Source organism: Hylobates moloch, unplaced genomic scaffold (assembly GCF_009828535.3).
Source record: "Hylobates moloch isolate HMO894 unplaced genomic scaffold, HMol_V3 SCAFFOLD_12, whole genome shotgun sequence".
Classification (NCBI taxonomy): domain Eukaryota; kingdom Metazoa; phylum Chordata; class Mammalia; order Primates; family Hylobatidae; genus Hylobates; species Hylobates moloch.
Genome location: NW_026652287.1, coordinates 30758363 through 30770859, shown reverse-complemented (window position 1 = coordinate 30770859; position 12497 = coordinate 30758363). Strand labels below are relative to the sequence as shown.

Sequence of the window (12497 nt, the reverse complement as noted above, 5' to 3'; positions counted from 1 at the left end):
TTCCCAAAAATTTCCACAGAGGAATCTTTTAATCTCTGAAAGCTGTAAATCTGGCTAGCAATATTCTGGGATTTGAGATAGGTCCAGGTTGATGCTGAGTCTCACAGTTCTGTATGTAGACTTACTCAATTCCTTTGTTTTTAGTCCTGCTGCCCCTGGGTCTGGAGCCTCTCATAGTTTCTTTAGAACAGTTTTGCTTCCCATGCTGAGGTGGGAGAGAAGCACTAGCCTGACTGCTCAGAATAGAGGGAGAATGGGGGTATAAGTGTTCCTTATGGAGACCGTCAGCTAGCTTTTCTGTTTTCAACTCCGCCTTTGCATAGCCATCAGTATTGCCTTCAATTTCTGATTAATTTCTGAGTTTGCTTCTTACCAATGTTCCTGTTAGCAGTTACTTAGGTTTTAGCTTTTGTATTCTGGGTAGTTAGTTATGACTCAATCATCTGTTTTCATTTTTTTGTACTTTCATGAAATGCCTCTACTCTCATCAGCTGTTGTTTTCTTCTCTCATTCTGTTTTTCTTCATAGATGGAAACTTTTTTGTTTTTTGCTTTTTTGTCATTTTAGTGAAGTTTTGGAAAAGAGCAGAGATAAATGTGTATGTTCAATCCAATATCGTTTGTTATAATTACATTCCTTTTGGAGGAATTTCTGGTTGTGGTCAACAGGGTAGAAGTACATTTGTTTTAGAGGCATCTAGGGTGAGGGAATAGACTTCTTCAACTTAGCAGCCATTTATTTTGGATATCCCATGTGGTTATAATAAGCAAGTATCTTCTAGAGAAGGTCTTGAGGAAGTGAATATCTAAATAGTGAATGTCTTCAATTGGGTGTCTGAATAGTCCACTTGAGCAATTTTTGTTATCTTTTTTGTGGTGATTTGTTTTTTTATTTTTGTTCTGCAGTAGGTATAGTTTTGTTTTATAAATAAAGTAAAATTATTAAAAACTGAAAACATATACCCTATACATATCATAATAGATATTAATAGAAGGTATACAGAGGAAAGGGCAATTGATCCCTGGTTTGTGGGAGCCGGGGATAAGGGTGTCAAGAATCCTTATCTGGATGGGTGTTACAGTTAAGCCTAATTTTGAAGGATGAACTAGAAGGAGTTAACTAGACATGGTGGGTGGGAAAGTGGATAACCCATTTGGACATTGCTTCACTGTGGGTTATTCATTTTATCTTATAATTTCAACCTCTCCCTTTACTAGTACTTCAGCCACATTCTATAAGCTTATAAGAAATAAACAACAAACTGTCTTCTCTGTTTCTTCCAGTTCCTTCTTCCATTTACAGCTCAAATTCTTAAAGAAAATAGTTTCCTTTTTTCTGCTTCCCTCTTTGTAAGTATTTAATGTATATTTTTCAATAGACAGTAAACTCAATGAGAGTTTATTGGTTTTCTTCACTAATATTCCCTAGCCCTAGCACAATTTTTACCAGAATAGACAGTCAATATTTATTCGATTGTCTGTACTTGACTGATTTATACTCCTTCACTTTTTCCCTCTACTGAAGCTATTCTGCCAGTGGTCACTTGTGATCTTCTAATTATAGTCTTTGGTCTCTTTTGAGTCTTCAAATTTAGTCATTTCCTATTGGAACTCTTTTTTCCTATAACTTCAGATACGTCATTCTCTTATTTTCCACCTACCTCTTCTACTACATATATGCAAATTCTTCTAAATCTATATTTCAGTGAAATTCGAACCTCTTTCCTGAGTTTCAGAAACATATCCTCAACTATCTTTACGATGGTGCCTCACAGGCAACTCATGTGTCCTAAACTAAATTTTTGTCTTTCTCTGCAAAACTGCTTCTCCTCCTGAAGCGATGAAGCCTGTCTCTCTCCAGCTCCCAAACAAGAATCTGGGGCATATCCTAAATGCATTCACTCATTAAGATCTGTCACTTTTTCTTACTTCACATTTTTTATGTTCTTTCTCCTCATCTCTTCCTATAGCTACTATTTTATTTCCAGTGTTTACTGTTTCAGACTTTCATCCTTTCTTTTCTGGACCTTTTCACATGTCACTGAGTTGTCTATTCTGCCTCCAGTCTTAAGTTGCCCTATCCTGTTGTCCTCATTGCTGCCAGAGTGATTTTTCTGAAACAACCAATGTTACTCCCATAATTAAAACTTTTCAGTGATTCCATATTTGGTACAGGATAAAACTTCAGGAACCTCAATATTATACACAAAACTGTCTATGCTCTAACTCCTGCCCATCTCTCACTCTGGCCTGTTTATCCTCCTCGTCTCTGTCGACCTTAAAAGTTAGAAATAAAAATGTATTTAGCTCTTGTATCTGAGGAAAAGTTTATACTACTTATTTTTAAATAGAAAAATTACAGTAATGTTTGAGTCCAAGGAAGGGTGGAATAGACAGACTGGGAAGAAATAAAGAAAAAGAATTGATTCTTACACTCATGGCCCTACTGCCACATGAAAAGTGTTTCATGAGGCCATCTTAGCTATAGGTGACTGCATTTCTACACTTTGCCAGTAGGTGACACCATAAAATGCATAGTGTACTTTCACCTGAAAGATGTCTTAAATGAGATGTTTCAAGTTATATCAATTAATAGTTCCCTGTTGTTTAGAAGTTGAAAATTCTGTATTTCACATTTATCACACAATTTTTTAATGCACATTTACATTATACTGTCATGCGCCACTTGACGAGAGTATGCTCTCAGAAATGCATTATTAGGCAATTTCATCATTGTACAAACATCATAGACTGTACATACACAAACCTGGATGGTGTAGCCTGCCACACACATAGGCTATATGGCATAGCCTATTGCTGCTAGGCTGCAAACCTGTATGGCCTGTTACTGTATCAAATACTGTAGGCAATTGTAACACAGTGGTATTTGTGTGGCTAAGCATATCTAAACACTGAAAAGGTCCTGTTCAGAATGTAGTATAAAACATAAACATAGATAAACATACATAAGCATAGGGTACTTGCCATGACTGGAGTTTGCAGCACTTGAAGTTGCTCTGGATGAGTGGTGAGTGAATATGAAGGCCTGGAACATTATTGTAAACTCTTGTAGACTTTATACACATTGTAAACCTAGGCCACACTAAATTTGTAGAGCAAATTTTTCTTTCTTCAAGAATAAATTACACTTAGCTTGCTCTAACTTTATGAACTTTAAAATTTTTTGACTATGAATTTTTTAAAATTTTGAAACTTTTTGACTCTTGTAATAACACTTAGCTTAAAACACAAATACATTGTACAGCTGTACAAAATTTTTTTCTCTGTATCCTTATTCTATATGCTTTTCTCTATTTAATTTTTTTTTTTTTTTTTTTTTTTTTGCTTTTTAAACTTTTTGGTTTAAAATTAAGACACAAACATACACATTAGCCTAGGTCTACACAGGGTCAAGATTATCAATATGACTGTCTTCCACCTCCACATCTTGTCCCACTGGAAAATCTTCAGGAGCAATAACACCCCTGGAGGTGTCCTCTCCTACAGTCACAACACCTTCTTCAGGAATACCTCCTGAAGGACCTGCCTGAGGCTATTTCACAGTTAGTGGTTTTTTTTTTTTTTTTTAAATAAGTAGAAGGAGTACACTCTAAAGTAATGATAAAAGGTATGGCAAATACATAAACCATTAAGAGTCATTTATTATAATGACCAGGTATTATGTATTAAACATAATTATATGCACTATACTATTATATGCCTGGCAGCACAGTAGGTTTGTTTACACAAGCATCACCACAAACATGTGAGTGATGTGTTGAGCTGTGATGCTATGATGTTACATCATTAGGCAATAGGAATTTTTCAGTTCCATTATAATATTATGGGACTACCATCGTATATGTGGTCTGTTGCTGACTGTAATGTTACTAAACAGAAGATAACTATTTATATTGGGCTAAATATACATGTATGGAGTGTTAAATCTCACTGAAATTTTTCAGTCTAATCTCTTAATGTTAAAATTTTTCTTGTTTAAAAATATTTCAGGGCCGGGCTTGGTGGTTCACGCCTGTAATCCCAGCGCTTTGGGAGGCCGAGGTGGGTGGATCACGAGGTCAGGAGATCGAGACCATTGTGGCTAACACGGTGAAACCCTATCTCTACTAAAAATACAAGAAATTAGCTGGGCGTGGTGGTAGCGGGCGCCTGTAGTCCCAGCTACTCGGGAGGCTGAGGCAGGAGAATGGCGTGAACCCGGGAGGCGGAGCTTGCAGTGAGCCGAGATCGTGCCACTGCACTCCAGCCTGGGCGACAGAACGAGACTCCGTCTCAAAAAAAAAAAAAAAAATTTTTTTCAGAAATACTTTTCATATATTTTATGTGGCACCTTTAATTACATTTAATTTTTAAAGGTAAAATTTACTTCAACAAATAGTTATCAAATTCTTGAGTATGGTATGGAAAAGCAGTCACTTTATTTAGGAAAGTGAAGATATTCAGTAATTACATTAAAGTATTACCAATCATTTGTCTGTATTATTGCTTAGTGTTCTCTTCCAGTTACTTTATTTTGGTACAAGCTTGGGGATTCAATTGTGCTTTTCATCAGCAGCCTCGTGTTTCTCTTTCTGCCCCAGGGCACTGGTGTGATGCAGCTAGGAGTCAGGAGCTCAGTTTGCCTCTTTCTCATCTAAATTCTCCTATTAATGTTTATCCAGAATAGCCATAATATATCTTCTGGGAAGCACTCCTGAATACCTTCTCCTTCTCTCTACTTCCCCACTCAAACTTGTCTATACTGTCAGTAGTTCATTGTATCATTATCACTTGTGAGCTCTTAAAGAGAAAGATTTTATTCATTTTTGTATTGCCAGTGAACAACATAAATATCTTGATGTCATTTTAGTTAAAACTTCCGGAGTTTCTAGGCTCTAGAAGCAAGAATTTGAGTTAAGCCACTGTGTTGCTGAGCAGATATTAGAAGAAGCCAACCTAATGGTGGCTCTAGAAGTGAGTATATATTAATGGAGTAGTCAGAGCACTACTGTTTGGGGTATTTTGCCATGGCTTCAAAATGTTGACCTTGGCAAGTCTCTGAAATACAAGTCTTATTTTTTCCTAAATACAATTCAGCCAGTGAGTTACATCATCTTTAAAATTTAGCATTTTTGTCATGTAGAAGGAATGAGAAAAGGAGGTCAAAGGTGACTTTCCTAATACCATTTGAAGCATTTTTTTTGTTCTTATAATTGGCACTAAGACACTCCCAGATTTTATTAACCATTTGAATCTTTTCCAAAACTCTTTTCTGTTAGAGATTAATTCCCAGGAAAAGCATATAATGTTAATTATGTTTTCATTTTGGCTACATTTCATCCAGTTCACAGCTGAAAAAGAAAGTCCTCATATATGTGAAAGAATTCCTAGGGTCTACTCAGACTTCTGATTACAGAAGTATGGCAGACTAGGCCCCCAGCCTATTTTCTTCCATTGAAAATAATTAATAATGTTGGATAGTGTGTTTCAAAAATGCTTCTTAAATGCATTGGTAAGTAGGCAAATGTAATGAAAATACAGGTCAAAAATAGGTGAAGGAGGAAAGCCAGAGAGGCAAGTGAAGAAGGGAAGCCAGCTTTTAGCCCAGGAACTGGCCAGCATGGGGAGATAAATAGGAAACACATACCCATTCTACAGGGCTAAGCCCTCAGTGTAAAAATAAACTAAGAATAAGGGCTTTAATTTGACAAAAGGGTTTCTATAAAAACCTAGTTAATGGTAAAACATTTTAGCGTTCTGCTTAAGAATAAGACAAGAGTTCCTGCTGTCATCAGTTCTTTTCAACATAGCATGAGATGTCCAATTCATTGTAATAAGACAAAAAGAAATAGGAGATATAACAATTGAAAAAATAAAATTCTATTTGATGATAATGTGACTAATTATATAGAAAACTCCAAGAATGTAAAGGCAAATTATTACAATTGGCAGTACAGTTTAAGAGTGTTGCTGGACACAAGGCCGATAAACATGCAATTGGATTTCTGTATCATTACTAAATAGAAGGATTTTTTTTTTAAAAAAGCTTCAAAAATGTAAAATACCTAGAATAAATCTAGTAAAAACCATACTAGCTTATTTTCCCTTGAAAGGTTCAGACTGAATGTGAAAGTCCCTGCTTGTCCTCTTCCACCTTGCTGCTAGCTCTGAGCTTTGTATCCTGATCACAGTGTTACTAGAGATGTTTGTCCTCAGGATGATATCCTGCTTGCTTACTATGCACAGCTTTCGACTTACCATGCCAGCTCTGGTTGGTTCCTTTTTGAGGGAGAGATTGGGTGGTACTGGGAGATTTTTTTCTCTTCAGTGATACGTTCTTCAGGGTATCTAGTATGCCATTGTGTAAGTAGACACCACCTAAATACTTTTGTATTGCAAATAATAATATGAGTAGTAAAATATATATCATTTGTTTTACTATAAAAAATTTAGATTGTTGCACGTGATAGTATTCATTTATTCAACAAATGTACGTCAATCATCTCTTCTGTGTACCAAATGTAAACTGATGGTATGAAGATCAGTAAAATATGATTGCTTTCTCAAGGAGCTGATTTTTTCATGACTTTTTTCTCACCCTTGCCTAATCATAGGAATCACCTGTGGTACTTTTAACACAATGCAAACATTTAGTGCTCTTCTCTGGAGATTGTAATTCCATAGGATGGGATCTGGAGTTGATGTTTTAAACAAATGCTGGATATGAGTCTGATGGTTAGGAAAATACATTGTCATCATACACTAAGTCTCTCTGCAATCTTCTTCTAACTTTCCTCTTCTATCTGGACCAGCTATTTAAATGTGGACATTCATCTTTCTAGCTTGTTAGGGAACCTGGCATTTCTGTAAAACATACAACTTGGCAATAAGGCGAGAGTGAAAACTTCATTTCATCATTTCCTTTATGCCACCACAAAAGAGAAATTTAATAGCATACCCAAAGTTGAAAGTGGCAGAGCTGTGATATGTGCTCAGGCAGCCTGACTTCATGGTCTGTAGTCAGACCACACCAGTTTCTCATTTGGCACTGTGCTGCCTTTCCAGTGATACCTCTAGGGATGGGATCTCCTGGCTTTAAAAGAGAATCCTCTTCTATTGGACACACCTCATTTCTTCCTTAAAATGGACCAAAATCGTTCCTCTTATATGTTTCTCACATTTGTCCTTTAGAACAGAAGTTGCAACTCAAACTCTGAGATTTAGGTGTGGTATGAAGAAATATCAATTTCGGGTTTTTAAAAACACTTGTCTGTTGGCCATAGTTGGTCCTCTTTCTTGTTTGCTTTAGGTCAGTACTAAGTTGCTTAGTTTCCTTTTCCATATAATAACCTTTCACTTATTAGAATGCAATATCATGTTTTTCACGTCAGTTTCCTTCCTCCCTGTCTCTTCCCTCACACAGAACACCATGTGTGCTTGGACAAACTATTTAACCTTTATGGGACTCAATTTTCTCATTTGTGATTTAGGGATAATAATATCAACTTACTGAATTGGTTTTAAGATTAAACGAATGTAAGAGTCTAGATATTCAATGAGAGGTAACTGTTTTTGTTATTTTAGTTGTATCTAAAGGTATATATTTTAAATATATTGTATGTATACAACCACTTCTGAACCTGTTGTATTTCACATATAACTAAATTATTGCCCATCAGCTTTCAAATCAAGGAAGAAGAAACTTATTGAAATTACTTGCTTTTAGACAAACTTTTAAATTTTGTTTCTAATGTTCCTCATCTTTTTCTTAAATGCTTTAACTGTTTGATGTATAAGATCAAAGCAATAGTCTTTGAAAAGTGTTAACTCTGAAAATTACATTTTCAAGTCTGTAAGCATATTATAATTTGCAATACTGTTATAGAGGCAATCTTATTTCTATTTTCAGCGTTGCAGGGGGTCAAATACTATTGGTGATAAAGATGCAGCTGATTAAAGGCCAGAACAGCAGGGATCCTTTTTACAAAGCAATAGAGGAAGTGGCTCAGGATTTGGATTTGAGGATTAATAATATTATCAATTCTCAAGAAGGTGTTGTAGCTGTTAGCACCACTGACATCAGTCCTGCTCGGGTAATGAGCTTTTTATTTTTCATTATCCTTTTATACAAATCATTATCTCTTCTATTTATTGTAGAAATGGTTTATTATTGCTACTTAAGTCAGAAGAGTGTGTTTCCTGTGTTCTAAAATGATATTGAAAATGTAAGTTTCTCAATAGGATTTTGTAGGATTATATGTTCAACTTGGGTAAATTATCACATATTTGGGCCAAATTTCTGAATTTGTTAAAGTAAGGCATAGGGTAATCTCTGGTATCCCTTTTGGTACTAAAAACTTATAATTCTTGATGGATATTAAGGTGTTTTATGCTATTTTTCTATAAATATTCTTTTTTTTTTTTTTTTTTTGATTGAGACGGAGTTTCACTCTTGCAGCCCAGGCTGTAGTGCAATGGCACGATCTTGGCTCACTGCAACCTCTGCCTCCCGAGTTCAAGCGATTCTGCTGCCTCAGCCTCCCGAGTAGCTGGAATTACAGGCACCTGCCACCATGCCCGGCTAATTTTTTATATTTTTAGTAGAGATGGGGTTTCACTATGTTGGCCAGGCTAGTCTCAAACTCCTGACCTCGTGATTTGCCCGCCTTGGCCTCCCAAAGTGCTGGGATTACAGGCATGAGCCACCACGCCTGGCCTAAATATTCTCATAAACAATTACTTTCCCATTTACTCAGATATAAAATAAAAGCCTGTTTTTTCTGTTTCTGACTTTAATAATAAGCATTGTATTAGGACAACAACAGTCCTCTTAGAAATTGCTTCCATTCAGCAGTTTACTTTTCTTTTATAAATCTCTGTCTCTTATTTTCTACCTCCATTCTCAGCCTACTGAAACCTGTACCTGGCAATTTTTAAACTATATATTCCCAGAACATTTACTTATTCTTAATTTTTTTTAACAGAGATAATTAAATAGAGTAGATTCTAACCCACAGAATTATAAGAGAAATTGACTACTGTGTTTTTAGAACAGAATTTTATAGTAGTATAGTTCATTTATTGCAGTTTATTCAATTTTTCTAACAGCCCCTTTTTATTAGGTGTGATTATGGTAGCCAGTGTATGAAGAAAGACTTTTGCTTAATTTTTATTATTTATCATTCATTCATTCATTCATTCACTCACAGCCCTGTGGACCACTTTTAGCTATTTTTCTATAACAATGCTTGTTTTTAGATTTACTTTGAAGGTGGGGAAGATTCAGGGTTGTTGCCCTGTGTATTTCACTTCCTGGTGAATAGTTTGGCTCAAATGACAACCAGGTTATTACTATAAGTATCAATCAGAATCTGTCAACTTCAAATAATTAACAACATCAATTTCTTCCATTTCTTGGCAGAAGAAATAAAGATACCAACAATCTGGTTCTTAATTTCATGTTTTCAACCAAATCAGAGATCTTTGAAAAATATAATCAAATAGTACTCATGAAGTTACTATTAAGGAATATGGAATTCTCTGGTACTAATGAAAAATATGTGTGAAGCACCAGATTGTGATAGGCAATTTGTTATAATTTCAGTAGAGCTATATACATTATAGTTCACCTGGTAGCCTGAGTCTGCCAACAGAGAAAGAAGGCCAAGATGATACTGATGAAAGCTGAAGAAACTGGCACAGCTTATAACAGATGTCCCAGAAGATGTAGCTTTGATATCTAGGTATAATGTCCAGCAACCCTCTGGGTTAGGCATTATCATTGCCTCTATTTTGTCAGGGAGTTTAAGAAGAGAGTTCAAGCACCTTCTCCAGAGTTATACAGGATATACAACTAAGCAGTTGGTATCAAATCCAGTCAGAAATGCCTTCAGAGTTTGTGCTTACATGTATCTATACATAATATTTTATTATTATATATTTTATTTTATTCCATCTAGTCATGAAGTTTTTTTCAGCTTTCCCTTTTTAATCTGCTTTATCTCTATGACTACTGTCTTAGTTCAGAACTCTCCATTTCTAAACTGTTCTATTGTAGTCTTTAATTTGTGACCTGTCTCCAGATTTGATAACGTTTGTATCTCACAATATATTTTACACATTGCCATCATTGATTCTTTAAAATCTAAACAGGATCATTTTACTTCCTTGCTTACTAAAGCAAGAGATTTTTCCTCTGTAACAGACTGGCTTATAACTTCTTGGCATGATATACAAAGTTGCCCAGGCTCATCTCGTATCACTTCCTCCCTTTTACCTTATTCTTCAGCCATGCCATGCTACCTGGTCCCTGAAAGCACCATGCTCTCTTCTTCCTCTGGGTGCCTCCTCCTCTGTGGAATCATCTTTGATGCCAGGGTACATTGGTCACTTCTTTTGTACTCCCACTGCACTGTGCATACACTTATTAGAAACAGCACTTAGCATTCTGTAATGCACTTGTCAGTTACTTATTTATCAAGGAAACTATGGGTTCTTTGAAGGCAATGGTTGTCACCTTTGGAGCCTTAGCTTTAAGTACAGTGCTTGGGACATAATATATACTTATCAATGATTATTGAATCAATGAATGTCAACTAGCTTTTCATTTTTGCATTTGATCTTTACAGTCATCCATGGCGCCTGTATTCAGATAGCCAGAACCTCATCCTTCTTTGGCATAAGAGAGAAAAAATAAATAGAGATGCTGAGCCATGGGGCTGATGTCACATAGCTAGATAGTGGCTAAATTTTTCTGACTCGAAGCCTCATGTTATTTTGACCAGAGCCTAATGTCTTCTTTTGATGAGATTATTTTTGTGCTTTTGAAATTGGTAAAGTTGATTATAGCATGGCTTAAGGAAAAATGGTCACATGCCTTACAGCCACTTCTTATAGCTGATGTTTTATTACTTTAACAATAGATGAAAGAGGCCAGTGCCACAGGGAATTTAAAAGTATGGCCATTCACCCAGCTGGGATGATTATTACATTTACTTAAAATTATTTTTTGTCTCAGCCAAAATCTCATGCCATAAACCATGGTACTGCTTACTGTGGCAGAGATACTGTGAAAGCCTTATTAGTTCTTTTGGACGAAGAAGCGGCTAATGCTCCTACCAAAAACAAAGCAGAGCTTTTATATGACGAGGAAAACACAATCCATCATCATGGAACTTCTATTCTTACACTTTTTAGGTAAGTAATGTGGAAGTTATGTGTATTACAGATCTTAACTCTAGAGAATTACAAAAGAAATGTATGCTTATGGTAGGAAACTTAGAAACTACAGAAATTGTGAAGAAAGAAAATAAAAGTTAATTAAAGGGAGATTGAACATTTGAATTCAAAGCGGTTATATATAAAAGAAGTAATATTTTATGAGAGTACAGCCTGAGAGATGTCTTTGGTTTCAGTGTCGTTTTTAGTTCTTGTTGTTTTGCTTTGAAAATATTTCTTTCCTTTGCTGTGGATCAAGAATTTTGCTAAATGTTTTGTTAAATTATTTCAGCCTTCCCAACCACCATGTTCTTAAGTGAAGAATTAGAGGCTCCACTTTATAAGTGAAGAATTAGAGACTTGAGAGATATTAAGTAATTTGCCCAAGTGAGGTATGTTAGCAATTAGCAAGGGTGTCTTTCCTAAAGCCTGAGGTCTATGCTCCCAGGACTACTATTCTGTCTAGAATAAGAGAGAGCACATGCACCAAACTTACACTGGAATTGACAGCTCCTGGTTCTCCCTCAAATTATGAAGAAAAATATTTACCAAATTAATGCTGGTATTATGTGTAAGACATTGATGCTGTCTTTGTCTACTCAGGCTGGCATAACAAAATACTATAAACTGGGTAGCTTAAACAACAGAAACCTATTTTCTCTTTGGGCTGGAAGCTGGAGATCAGGGTGCCAGCATGGTCAGGGCTGGTGAGGGGTTTCCCCTTGGGTTGCAGATAACTGCCTTTTTGCTGTGTGCCCACATGTCCTTTCCTTGGAGAAGCACATGGAGAGAGATCTCTTTGTCTTCTTCTTGTGAGGCCACCAGTCCTATTAGATTTGGATCCCACCCATGTGACCTCATTTAATCTTAATTACCTCCTAAAAGCCCTATCTCCAAATACAGTCACATTTGGGAGTTAAGGCATATATATATATATATGGGTGATGCAGTTTCATCTATAGTAGATGCTCTCCAGTTCTAATGATTAGGTCAGTCGTTGAGTAGGTTGTTGACATTTTTAATTAATTGGACATTCACTTTGAGAAACATTAAAATTTTTAGAACAACCATTTTAAATTGTATTTAGTACACTGTAGAGAATTTTCACAAAATTATCCTACTGCTTGATCTCTTCTATTTTCTACTGGAGCTATTTTATTGAAATCTGCCTTCATGATTGCTTCATATACTCTCTCCTATGCCTCAGTATCCTTTCTCTTCTCTTTAAACAGAGACTTTACAGTGGTCTATCATTCAGTGTTGTCATCTAATTCCTTAAAA

General features: G+C 35.8%; 1 protein-coding gene across 4 annotated transcripts in view; it reads left to right on the top strand.

The window, feature by feature from the left end:
- The window catches only part of PARPBP (PARP1 binding protein), an 80346-nt gene that overhangs the window by 46382 nt on the left and 21467 nt on the right, over positions 1–12497 (top strand). For 3 of the 4 annotated variants that reach the window (XM_032168871.2, XM_032168870.2, XM_032168872.2), the window contains 2 exons: positions 7909–8092; positions 11017–11195. In XM_032168871.2, coding sequence (XP_032024762.1) covers positions 7909–8092; positions 11017–11195 — 363 coding nt within the window. The remainder of the gene's footprint in view (positions 1–7908; positions 8093–11016; positions 11196–12497) is intronic. The other variant, XR_009209171.1, reaches the window with a different exon arrangement.